Raw genomic sequence first — 13473 nt, 5'->3', positions numbered from 1 at the left:
TTTCTAATCACCACATTCTCTGTGCAATTGAACTGTTGAAGGAATTTAATTTTGGGGATTTATGCCAAAGTATATGTAGTCTCTGTCCCTTTAGTTGAATCAGTATGTTAAAAGTAAAATTAAGCACCGCCAATTCACGCCTCATTTTCTTTTACTGCCATCATAAGGCCTAATGAAGCAATGTACACTAGATTGTAATGCAAATCACGTTACTGCCACTTTGTTTATATGCTAGTTGCATGAAGTGCAAGAGCAAACATCGTAGTATCTATGGAGTACAGTATATGTTTTGTATCAGTTTACCTCATTATGGCTTCATAAGCCAAGTGCTAACCAGATAATCCTACCTCTTTCATGCGTACTCATAGAAAATTCCTAAAACATTCAGTACATTTTGTCTTTATTTACACAGTAACAAAAATCTTGGTAGATGATTACTATAAATGTATGTGTAAGAAATATATAATGTACACTTAAAGCAGCATTTTTTTATGTTACCTGATTTTGGGGGTCTCTACCACATTTCCCTCCTCCCCCCAAGCTGGTTCACGTGCTCCCCGGCCCCCCAAGCTGGTTCACATCCTCCTGACCTAAATCCTTAGGTAAATTAACTTTTAACTTGCTCGGTGAACATAGTGTCAGAGTCGGCCTCACACGTTTGCATATTTGAGATCTGCAACGTCATCGGGAGATTTCATCGCACCATTTTGAGGTGACCCGGCAACCATTTTTATAGTATTGTTGTTTCAGAGAGTGGCACAAAAAATGACAAATATTTGGGGAAACAGAATCAGATTGGAGAAGCACACATGAGTCCAGTACCCCGTCTTTTCAGAAAATATAAAAAAAAATTGAATTCCTGCCTTAACAGACATAGCTATATTGTGCTGCATGAATGCCTCAAGTCTAGGAAATATAATGTTTATGTAATAGTCCTAATAATAGAAGCTGACTTGGAGGTTTCTTTTAGCGTGTTGGAAGGTATAACTGAAACACATCACTTTGCCTGAGAAGACCAGACATTTCTTTCCAACAAGGAGAAGGATTGCTTTTTTTCCCAATGCATTTGTCCATGTACACCCATTGCAAGCTGCAGATGATTGTTACATTATTTTAGAAGCTGCTACGATTGGGGGTAAATGGATACTACGAACCTAGAATGGAAAGAAATCCCCACTAGTAAGAGCACTCAGTCGTAAAATGTAGAGTGATATGGTGATTCGTGTTAAAAATAACTATCAACTTTATTGTGTGCTGTGCTCCAAAAATAAAATGTAGGATTCCAAAAAAACAGCGTGTGTAAATGAGAGGGTTAATTCCCCCAAAACATATTCATCCTAGGTGATAGCAAGCAAAATATTAAAATTAATGGATAACCAGGTTGTGGTGTAGCAGTCATAGTAATCCTCAGTCTATATGTAAATTACCACTTGCGTGTACTGATCTGTGTGACTGGTTGATTTGGGAGAAGGAGTGGCTCAGTGAGTAAAGGAACCTGGTTCAATTCCTGGTGTCGGCTCCTTGAGGCCTTGGGCAAGTCACTTTTTTCCCCCTGTGCCTGGGTTATTGTTCAGGGACCTGTGCCTGTAAAATTTCCCTGTAAAATTTAAAACTAGCAGCGCTATACAAGAACATTCTATTATTATTATTTCAAGTGCTGGTTGTATTAAGTGTGCAGTTAGAACAACGAAGTGGTTAAACAAGGTATATTGAAGTACAGTTTATTGTTAGTACGTATAAACTTCATAGTTGCTATACTAAGCAGGATTAAAAATGCAACTCAATGCATAGCTTGCCACATGTATGTGCACCTGGAGCAGCTGTTCCAAGGAGCATACCGCTGTGAGCAGGTGATCTCTATAGAGTCAGAGATTGCTGATCTGAAGAGGAAACTTGCAATATTGAGGGACATTCATAATCTTGAAAGGGGTTTAGTGCTCACTGAGCAAGCCCTTGCTTCGACTAGTGGTAAAGATGTTGGCGCTGTTAGTGAGGAGCAGGTAGGTAGCTGGGTAACAGTTAGAAGGGTAAGCAGTGACAATAGAAAGAGGCAGGCCAGTTCTGAGCTGACCCATCCCAATAGATTTGCCATATTGAGTGAAGATTTTTAATACAAATCACCATATCACTCTACATTTTATGACTGGGTGCTCTCATTAGTGGGATTTCTTTCCCTTATAGTTCATACTATTAAAAGTCTTGCAATCTCTTAACACCTCCCCAAAATGTATTTTCAAAAGAGATTTTACCCTCAATTCACAATCTATCTAGGAGATTGAATGAATTTGCCCTCTCACAACCAGTTATTGCATTTTATTCTTCCCAGGAAAAAGAAGACAAGGCAATTCTGCAGGCCGAGGTCCATCACTTGCGGGAACATAATATAAGACTTCAGGAAGAGTCTCAGACAGCGTCCGCACAACTGAGAAAATTCACAGAATGGTTTTTCAATTCAGTGGACAAGAAGTCTTAATCTGGGGATTCTGTAAATTAATACACGAGTATAACAAATTTCGTGTGTTTCGACAATATTCCTAATACATTTGTGATTTCTTTTGGCCACTTTTTCCTGTATCAATATTCATCTAATAATGAAGATCACATAAGCTCCTTTGTTAATATTTTCCCAACTTTCAAGAGCACTGGACACTTGTCAGTGTTAAGGTGAATGTATGTAATACCTGCTGTCTTTTTAGACAGTGTTTCTGATGTAATGCTTTTTGCTTACGTTCCTGTTTGGAGGGTATACTTGATTTTCCATTTACTGTATTTCCTTTGTGAATTTAAATATAGAATATATATATATATATATATATATATATATATATATATATATATATATATATATATATATATATATGTATATATGTATATATATATATGCACAAATAATTGTCCAGTCTTACATTAAAAGGTGGTTTATTTTTTGTATGTACAGTAGATAATTTTCACAATCACATCGTCATAGCAATAAGAGTAAAGATATGGTCTGTACTTGGATGCAAAGGCTTTGTTTGAAGAACTTAGCACAAATGCAGTTGTATTAGAACATATTTATTTGCAGGAAGACATGGTGCCTGAATAGAAATAGTGTTTTTGTTTACCTTTTTAAAAAAATTATATTTAGTACAGGTATTGTAAAAGGATCACGGGTTGGCCCACTCCATGTTTAGTTCCTCTGTATAATAGGTGCAAACGTAAATAACAAAAATTAAACTGTTTTACTAGCTGTATTAGGATGTCTAATATTAGAAAACAAATTCTTTGTACAATGCCAAATTCCTTTTGATGTGCATAAGCTTTTGATCAAGTGTATTTAACACTTTATTTAAAATTATTTAACCTTAAAATGGTAATTTAATAAACTTTGTGTTTTATCTGCACTACTAGACGGACAGTTGACTGTAAGCTATAGTTTTTCTGGCTTAACAGGATAGTTCTGCTAAAAATTAAAAAAATGTAAACTTCTAGAAAATTGTAACAATTGGATGCTGCTAGTACACCATTAATTTGTTTGTATGCTTTAGCATTTTTTACTGTTAAAGTTGAGATGAACATATAGTACATTTTGTTTTTATTTAATAAATGTTTTAAAAAATTGCATTTAATCTTTTTTTTAAAGATTAAATTAAAAAACTTTTTTGTTAGTGCACTTCAAAAATGAAATATAAAGAATACACTGAATTGTTTGAATACACAACAGAACTATTGTGTCTTAAAGATTATAAAAATATATTGATTGAGCTAATTTAGATATTATAACATGAAATAGTGGAGAGATGTTATAGTCAAAGTTAACAATACAGTATGCTGTTTCCTAAACTAATTTATATTTGTCCTATTTTCTTTTCTTAAAATAAGTCATATGAAAAAATGTGTACAGATGTCCATCTTTGTAGTACAGTAGCAGTAACTGACATTGTGTCAAAGTAGCCTTTTACAGACATCGGTGTAATCCACACATTTCACTTCATGTTTGAATTTAGGGACAACCTCAACGGTAAAATAAAAATGGAAACATAATACAAAGAAAAAGTAAATACAGTATATAGCAAATGGTTGCATAATTGCACTCACTATTCCACCTGACAACATTTACCTAATCACATGTGCATGTCACAAGAAGTGAGATGAAGCAACAGAAAACAAGACACAGCCTGACAGAACCAAATATTAAGTGGTTACCATGATTACAATGTATTTGTTGGCTAATTTTAATGCTACAAGGGAATTTGAAATACTACATTTTAAGTTGGATGTTTAGAATGGCGTCACCTTTAATATGTTTCTGTATAAAATAAGTTTGCAATAAAATTAGCTTTGTTAAATATGAATACTCTTTTTTTGAAGCACACGTTTCTGTGGTATTAAGGTTATATTTTTATTTATAATTCAATAAAGCCAATGAATGTTATGTTTTTTTTTACCTAATATTTTATTATGCATTCTTAAAGTACTCAACATACAGTATGTCATAATCTTAAGTATTAATAATTGTGGTTCTTAGGGGACCAAATTTAGTAGATTCAGAATTCAAATCTACATGGCAGAGCTTATGACAATATGCATTTATTCAATTATTTTAAATGTTACGTAAATACTTCTATGCTTAAGTAACATTTAACCCTAATTCACATAAAAAGTTTGAAATGACTCATTAGGATCCCTATGAATGCTCTATCCATGTTACAATTTGGCATAACAATGATAGTTTTTAATTTGGTGGTGAAAATTTTGCAGTACAGTGGTTTCTCCTCGTTGTAGCTTTTTACATTGGATTCTGCATTTGCAAACTCTAATGTAAAAAGCTACACTGAGGAGAAACCACTGTATGTCCAAGATTTTTCACCACCAAATTAAAAACTATCCTTGATGTTTTTGCTGCCAATGGCAGCTGCCACCTACATTTTGCTATATGTTTGTTTAACCATAGTTTCTGTGAGAGATTTTCCATTTACCTATGAAAACGATATATACAGGGTATGTATTTATTTTCAGCATAAGTTGAGCTTTTCATCTGTTTTTTTATAGATTGCATATAATGTAATCCAGATATTGTCATAAATATTAAAACACTTATTTTATTCATATTGATTCAATAAAATGAGTGCTAGATGTTATTGTCCCTGGTTTCATGAGTATACTGATACCAGATATGTATACATATAAGTACATTGGCCAATAAAACCCCCAAATTAGCAAGATTTTTCACACAGGAATTTGGCTGAAAATGGTACATGCTATCATTGACCAAGCAAAACTACCTGCAAGCAGAAAAAATACTGCCACAAAAGTATACATTTTCTAAAAGTACATAACCCAAGAGTTGTACAGAATGTATTTCCGTACAAATCAGTTCCCCAGTGCTTCTGAGCACTAAACCAATATATACAGACAAAGAAACAGAACCTCAAAAAAGCACTCCGTTTAAAGATAAATATTAAAAAAAGTTCATAAGTGTATTCAAACATAGGACAATGAGTATAAAAACCTTATGAAAATGCCAAAAAGCAGACTCCCTGAATAAATCTAGCCATAAATGTATACTGTATAGTATTCAGTATCTATAGGTGTAAGATAATAAAGTGAGATAAATTGCCAAACCATTACATTTAATATTCCATGACTCCATTTTCACAAGCTCAGTACCACAAGATTGGCGTAAAGCAGATGTGGTGCCTACAGTATATTTAAAAAGGAGCTACAGTAGATCATAACAGGGGAATTACAGGCCTGTAAGCCTGACTTCAATAGTGGGGAATCTAGTTGAAAGTTTAATACGGATAATATTCAGGAATACCTAATGAAAAACAAAATTATTAGTAATAGTCAGCATGGATTTATGAAGGATAGATCATGCCAAACTAACCTTATGTGTTTCTTTGAGCAGGTAAGTAGGAATTTAGACCAGGGTAATGCAGTTGATGTGCTCTACTTAGATTTTGCAAAGGCTTTTGATATGGTTCATCACAGAAGGTTGATGTACAAAATAAAGCAAATTGGATTCAGTAAAAATATATGCACCTGGATTGAAAACTGGTTGAAGGATAGACAACAGATGCTTGTTATAAATTGAACTTTTTCAGTTTGGGTCAGGGTTGTGAGGGGAGTACCTCAGGGATTGGTACTGGGACCCCTGCTTTTTAACTTGTTTATTAATGACCTTGAGGTTGGCATCGAGAGCAAAGTCTCCATCTGTGCTGATGATACTAAATTCTGTAAGGTAGTAGAATCAGAGAGGATGTAATTTCTCTCCAGAAGAACTTGGAGAGACTGAAAACTTGGGCAGGTAAATAGCAGATTAGTTTTAATACAGATAAATGTAAGGTTAAGCATTTGGAAAATATATACAAGGTGCGGTTATTACAAAGTAACACCCAGGAAAGAATCCCTGGTAAAGCACTCTTGGGGGGCACAGATGGGTTGGATAATGTATAATCCAAACAAATATCCCATTCATATGCAAAGAATGAAAAAATAATAAAATTTTAATCACATAGTAAATTTAAACAATTAAGTGCAGGGTATAAAATAGAGTGTAGTTTAAACATTGGTGATAGGTGAGGCTGTACACCAATAGTATCTGGTTCCTAAGCCAAATGACTGTGTATTATATCCAGAAGAGGTTAATGTACTTATTGAGTAGTCATATAAGAAAATAAGATATGCCTATTCTAATATATTCCCCTTTCAACAAGGGTATAAACATAGATACATTTCATGTATGTCACAGTATTATATTCCCTGTTGTAAGACATGCCGCAATAGGTATTCCCACTAATCAAAAAGATTTAACATAGACTCAGTGAGTTGTAACGGGTAAATAGCAGTATACACTAAATGTTGCAACAATGTATCCAAATAGAGACCCCCTACACAAGATTACCAACTGCTTGGTATCAGGAGGAGTACACAAAGCGCAAGAACTCCTCTCGTGGGTAAATGGAAGTTCACAGGAATCAGATCAACATGTATTAAAAGAAAAGAAACGATCATGGTACAATACAGTTTAATTAACAAAAAAATCCTTTGAGCAGTAAGATCCAGTACACTCGCATGCTCCACGATCATTAAAAGCAGTTTAACCAACTCAGGGTTAGGAGCGATGCCCGCAATACAGCAAACACAGCTCACATGAATCCTCTGGGTAGGGACAGTCTCCTCTGCATCAAAACAGCATCTGACGTCACAAGACTTCCTCAGCTTTCCTCCAATGGTAAGGGAGGAGTAGCAGGATACAGCGTCAGCGTTGAGATCTTTACAGCGGGAGAACAGCTGGTTCGCAGAAAGCGGCAAGAGGCTCCACAAGGCTCACTGCGCAATTGAAATTAACCCTACGCGTTTCATCCGGGTATTCGGACTTCTTCAGGGGTGCATGGATACAGACTCATCTCAAGACATTAAATAGTCTCCAAAAGGGGAGGGGAAAGGGCGGGTGCAACACATCATAGCACAAGCCATGCCCACGTACAGAGATGTACACATACAGATAGCAGCCAATGTTAAATGGACACAAATAATGTATAATGGTACAAATACACAAAATGTATATAATAAATATATATATAGAATTTATATAATAAAACTATAATAAAAATATGTATACGCAAATAGACAATTAATACAATAAGGATCCAGATAGGACGTAAGTGGAGACAAAAAGGAAAATCAACACAAGTAGTATAATAAAAATGTCATACAATAAAAATCAACGTATAAACGTATAAAAATAACGTATATTAAAAGTTGATATAAAAAGGATGTCAGTCTATGTGCCCATAACAAGTATAGAAACACACATATGAACATCAATGTAAAAAGGAAACCAGATCAATATCGATGTTAAGACCCCTTGGCTTAAGTGTACGTAATTTATGTATCCAGAAGGTTTCTTTTTGGGAAATCTGTATATGGTTACCTCCTCTTCAATGTGGAGTGTCCTGCATAGACAGTATTACATATATAGGAGGGGAGGGGGAGGGAGGGGGGAAAGGGGGGAGGGGGGGTCACCTCTGGATACACCAGAGTCACAAACTTATACAGTGCCTAAACAGTGCTCCTAGCTACTGGGGGGAAGGGGGGGCACCTTAATAGACATCGGAATCACAGACCTATAAAGTGCTCATACAGTGTTCCTAAATCCTGCTTCAGCTAGTCAGCTGGAGAAGGGCCACATAAACCATTTGGAAGCTCTTGGTCCTGCATAGACAGTATTACATATATAGGGGGGAAGGGGAGGGGGCACCTCGGCATACACCGGAATCACAAACTTATACAGTGCCTAAACAGTGCTCCTAACTACTGGGGGGAAGGGGGGGGGAAGGGGCACCTTAATAGACATCAGAATCGTAGACCTATATAGTGCTCATACAGTGTTCCTAAAGCCTGCTTCAGCTAGTCAGCTGGAGAAGGGCCACATGAACCTTTTGGGAGCACTTGGTCCTGCATGGACAGTCTTGCATATATAGGGGGAGGGGGGGAGGGGGGGAGGGGAGGAGGGGAGGGGGACACCTCGGAGTACACCTTGGAGTACACCTCGGAGTACACCGGAATAACAAACTTATACAGTGCCTAAACAGTGCTCCTAACTACTGGGGGGAAGGGGGGGGCACCTTAATAGACATCAGAATTGCAGATCTATATAGTGCTCATACAATGTTCCTAAATCCTGCATAGACAATATTGCATATATAGGGGGGGGGAGGGGAGGAGAGAGGAGGGGAGCAGCGGAGGGGAGGGAGGGGAGGGGGGAGGGGGGAAGCCGTGACAGAGGACAGGGCCACTTGCATGTGCAATGTTTAAACCGTGCTCCTACAGCCTAGATCAGCTGATTCGCTGGTCTGGGAACACAACCACAATCTGGGCTCTCTTGGCCCTGCGTGGGCACCGTTACATGGATATACATGGATATACATAGAGCTAGCAGCATTTGTCCTTTAATTAGTGTGGGGGGGGGGTATGGAAGGGGGGGAAGGGGGGGAGGTGTGCTATGGCAGCGGGCAAAGTTAAAGTCCCCCACATGCACAACAATTACAATAGCCAATGTAATGTCCCCTAACCCCTTAATCACCATAGCGGTTATTAACCGCTACAGTCATTAAGGGGTTAACCCACCCTCACCCACCACTCGGGAGGCCTACATACCCTCCCACACTAACCCCCCACCCCCGTGAGGCCTAACCACCCTCACCCACTACCCACAAGGGAGGCCTACCCACATACCCTTGGGGCCAATACCCCCTCCCCCCACCCCCAGTACCCACAATAAAAACAATACACAGCCCCACAATAAACATCATACTATTTATTAAATACATAACCCACCCCCTGTGCCCCCCCCCCATAAATACATGATTTATTCTTTTACATTCAAGGTTCATACCCCAGCCCCACGCGAGTCCCCGGCGGGCTGGCGGGTCACCTGACAGACCTACAGGGTACCAGCAACTTGTTTCACACAGGTTCTGGAGGCCTGTTGGTGGGTCCCGCCAAGCGCCATGGCCCCCAGGTGGTCTCCTTGGGTCACCGTGGGCCACAATTGGGTCCCCACGGTAGGCCCGCGGATGTCTGGGAGCCCCGTGTCAGACCCACAGGTGTCTGTGGGGCCCTCGGGTGGTTCTCACGGGGGTCTGGGGAACTCACAAGTGCTCACTACGGGTCCGCGGTGCCCCCACAGATGTGGGACCACCGCTTCATCCCCGCACCTATAGGTCCACGGTGCCCCCACAGATGTGGGACCACCGCTTCATCCCCGCAGGTTTCACCCGTGTTACCACCAGTCTGATACCCGTGAGATACCCGAGGAGACCGCAGGTGGTCTCCAGAGGTCTCACGCAGAACCAAGGAACCAACTCTAAATGTAAAATAAATAAACCGGACCTATACATACATCCCCCCCCCCCTCCCAACACCTACAGTACAATAATGTGCCAAATAACTATTATCCAGATATGGATAATATATTATTTGCCCATTATGAAACACATAAAACATCCACAAATCAAAACATGAATTTTTAATCTTAAAACCACCACATTGCATGTTAAAATAAATCCAGCAGCCATTGCAAATATAAAAACAAACAAACTGCAGCTACACAAATGTCTATGAAATGTCACACAATTGCATTGAGTGTGTACATGATGCAATTAATCTGTGCATCATATAACCCTATGCAAAATATATGTAACAATAAAATACACTATGAACAATGTCCCCTAACCACCAATGCCATCCTGAAAATCAATTAGAAACTAACCAACATCAATACAATTAGCATCAATCAATTAATCCATTTCCTTAAAAAATTAAAATACAATACAAATCAATTATACAATTCCGTATTCAATTGCTAAAGCCAAACCATTGCCAAAACAATTCTAATTTAAAGTAACCACCATCATTCTAATCTTACTACCATAAAGAAGCCATTAGCTAAATACAAACTACATTATTCACAACAATGACAAAATAAAGATGCTAAAGACATTATCCATACATGAAAAGAACCTAAACATGAGCCAAACAATCAATTATTATCCCTGTATGTCTATCCATACAGATTGATAAACATAATATACAGGGGCAATAATACAGCATAAAATACAATGCATTTACATACAAAATTCACTTACAATACACCCATTCAGTGCCCGTGAATGTATTATATACATAGATACATTAACGGGCATTAAATGGAGTGAACAAATAAATAAAACATGAATGAAAAATCATAAAAACCTATAAAAGTAAAAATAATAAACTTTTCTTTTGTTTACTCACCATTAGATGCCCATTCACCGAAATCCAAGCGACCCGGAAGCACAGGAACCAATCCACAGGTAAGCCATAAAATAAAAAACCATAACAAATCCACGTCTGTGTCTTCTTTGGGGTCTTCTGGGGTCTTCTTCCATCTTCTTCCGGCTTCTTCTGTCTTCTTAGGCCACGCCCTTCTTCTCTTCTTAGGAGGGGAGATGTTCCCTCCTCGGCGACTAGCTTCAAAATGAGGCGACATAGGCTTTTATAGGCCTATGACGTCACATTTTGGTCAAATGTTTCCCACGGTCCTGATTGGGCCGTGAAAAACATGTGATTTGGCCGATGGAAAAAAAAATGATAACGTCATTTAAAGGCAATGAAAGCACAGCCAATCAGAATGGCTTTGCTTCAATTGCCTTTAAGACAGGCCTGCACAACTCATAAAGTGAGAAGGGCCGAACTGCTCCAAGGGAAAAAAATTGGGCCGCACGGGTAAAATCATCACCATCACCATCATCATCATCTCTCCTCCAGCACCTCATCATCATCATATCTCCCCCAGCACCCCTCATCATCCTCCTCATATCTCCCCAAGAACCCCTCACTATCAACCTTTGCGATACTCCCCATCTATCTCTCATAACCCCATCTCTCCCCCTCACCCACACACATAATACTCCCCCTCCACATCAAACACACAATGCCCCCCTGCACAGCGCACACATCACACCCCCCCTTCACCTCACATCCCTCTCCCCCCTTGCACCTCACATCGCTCTCCCCCCTGCACCTCACATCACTCTCCCCCCTTGCACCTCAAATCACCCCCCTTGCACCTCACATCACTCTCCCTCCTTGCACCTCAAATCACCCACCCTTGTACCTCAAATCACCCCCCATGCACCTCAAATCACCCACCCTTGTACATCAAATCACCCCCCATGCACTTCAAATCACCCCCATACACCTCAAATCACCCCCATACACCTCAAATCACCCCCTTGCACCTCAAATCACCCCCCCTGCACCTCCAATGACCCTCCTGCACCTCAAATCACCCCCCCTTGTACCTCAAATCACCCCCCATGCACCTCAAATCACACCCCATTCACCTCCAATGACCCTCCCCTGCACCTCAAATCACCCCCCTTGCACCTCAAATCACCCCCCATGCACCTCAAATCACCCACCCTTGCACCTCCAATGACCCCCCCTGCCCCTCCCATCACCCTCCCCCCTGCACCTCACATCACCCTACCCCCCTGCACCTCCCATCACCCTCCCCCTGCACCTCCCATCACCCATTACCCTCTCCCCCCATGCACCTCACATCACCCACAGGGCCATCAACAGAAATCATGGGGCCCGGGACAAATGAAAGGAGCAGGGCCCCCCCCCGAACCCATAGCGCACCTGCCACGAAAAAATATCTTTTAGCGCGCAACTTTTACTTAACTGTTTTCTTATTGTGATACAGAAAAAAACATTACAATGCAACCTGTTTATTTTTTATATTTTCAACAAAAGACATGTGACTGCCTGCGTGAGTGGGTGGGTGAATGACAGTGACTGGGTGGGTGAATGACAGTTGGGTGAATGGCGGTGGGTGGGTGAATGGCGGTGGGTGGATGACAGTGACTCATCTCTTCCACTCCCCGCACCTCCCCCTCCTCATCTCTTCCACTCCCCGCACCTTCCCCTCCTCATCTCTTCCACTCCCCGCATCTCCCCCTCCTCATCTCTTCAACTCCCCGCATCTCCCCCTCCTCATCTCTTGCACTCCCCGCATCTCCCCCTCCTCATCTCTTCCACTCCCCACATCTCCCCCTCCTCATCTCATCCACTCCCCGCATCTCCCCCTCCTCATCTCATCCACTCCCCGCATCTCCCCCTCCTCATCTCTTCCACTCCCCGCATCTCCCCCTCCTCATCTCTTCCACTCCCCGCATCTCCCCCTCCTCATCTCTTCCACTCCCCGCATCTCCCCTCCTCATCTCTTCCACTCCCCGCATCTCCCCCTCCTCATCTCATCCACTCCCCGCATCTCCCCCTCCTCATCTCTTCCACTCCCCGCATCTCCCCCTCCTCATCTCTTCCACTCCCTGCATCTCCCCCCTCTCTCTCCCTTCTCCCCCCTCTCTCTCCCTTCTGCCTCTTTTCTCTCTCTCTCTCTCTCTCTCTCTCTCTCTCTCTCTCCCTTCTCTCTCCCTTCTCCCCTCTCTCTCTCCCTTCTCCCCCCTCTCTCTCCCTTCTCCCCCTCTCTCTCCCTTCTGCCTCTTCTCTCTCTCTCTCCCTTCTCTCTCCCTTCTCTCTCCCTTCTGCCCCCTCTCTCTCCCTTCTGCCCCCTCTCTCTCCCTTCTGCCCCCTCTCTCCCTTCTGACCCCCCTCTCTCCCTTCTCCCCCCCTCTCTCCCTTCTCCCCCCTCCCTCTCCCTTCTCCCCCCCTCCCTCTCCCTTCTCCCCCCCTCTCTCTCCCTTCTCCCCCCCTCTCTCTCCCTTCTCCCCCCTCTCTCCCTCCCCCTCTCTCCCTTCCCCCCTCTCTCCCTTCTCCCCTCCTCTCTCTCCCTTCTCCCCCCTCTCTCCCTTCTCCCCTCCTCTCTCTCCCTTCTCCCCTCTCTCTACCTTCTCCCCTCTCTCTCCCTTCTGCCCCCTCTCTCTCCCTTCTCCCCCCTCTCTCTCCCTTCTCCCCCCCTCTCTCTCCCTTCTCCCCCCT

General features: G+C 41.5%; 1 protein-coding gene across 9 annotated transcripts in view; it reads left to right on the top strand.

The window, feature by feature from the left end:
- Positions 1-4334, top strand: part of SIPA1L2 (signal induced proliferation associated 1 like 2) — a 330464-nt gene extending 326130 nt beyond the window's left edge. For all 9 annotated transcript variants that reach the window (XM_075596857.1, XM_075596850.1, XM_075596848.1 and 6 more), the window contains one exon: positions 2327-4334. In XM_075596857.1, coding sequence (XP_075452972.1) covers positions 2327-2473 — 147 coding nt within the window. In that variant the 3' untranslated portion in view covers positions 2474-4334. The remainder of the gene's footprint in view (positions 1-2326) is intronic.
- The last annotated feature ends 9139 nt before the right edge of the window (positions 4335-13473 follow it).

Source organism: Ascaphus truei, chromosome 4 (genome assembly GCF_040206685.1).
Source record: "Ascaphus truei isolate aAscTru1 chromosome 4, aAscTru1.hap1, whole genome shotgun sequence".
Classification (NCBI taxonomy): Eukaryota; Metazoa; Chordata; class Amphibia; order Anura; family Ascaphidae; genus Ascaphus; species Ascaphus truei.
This window is presented reverse-complemented; position numbering and strand designations above follow the sequence as displayed.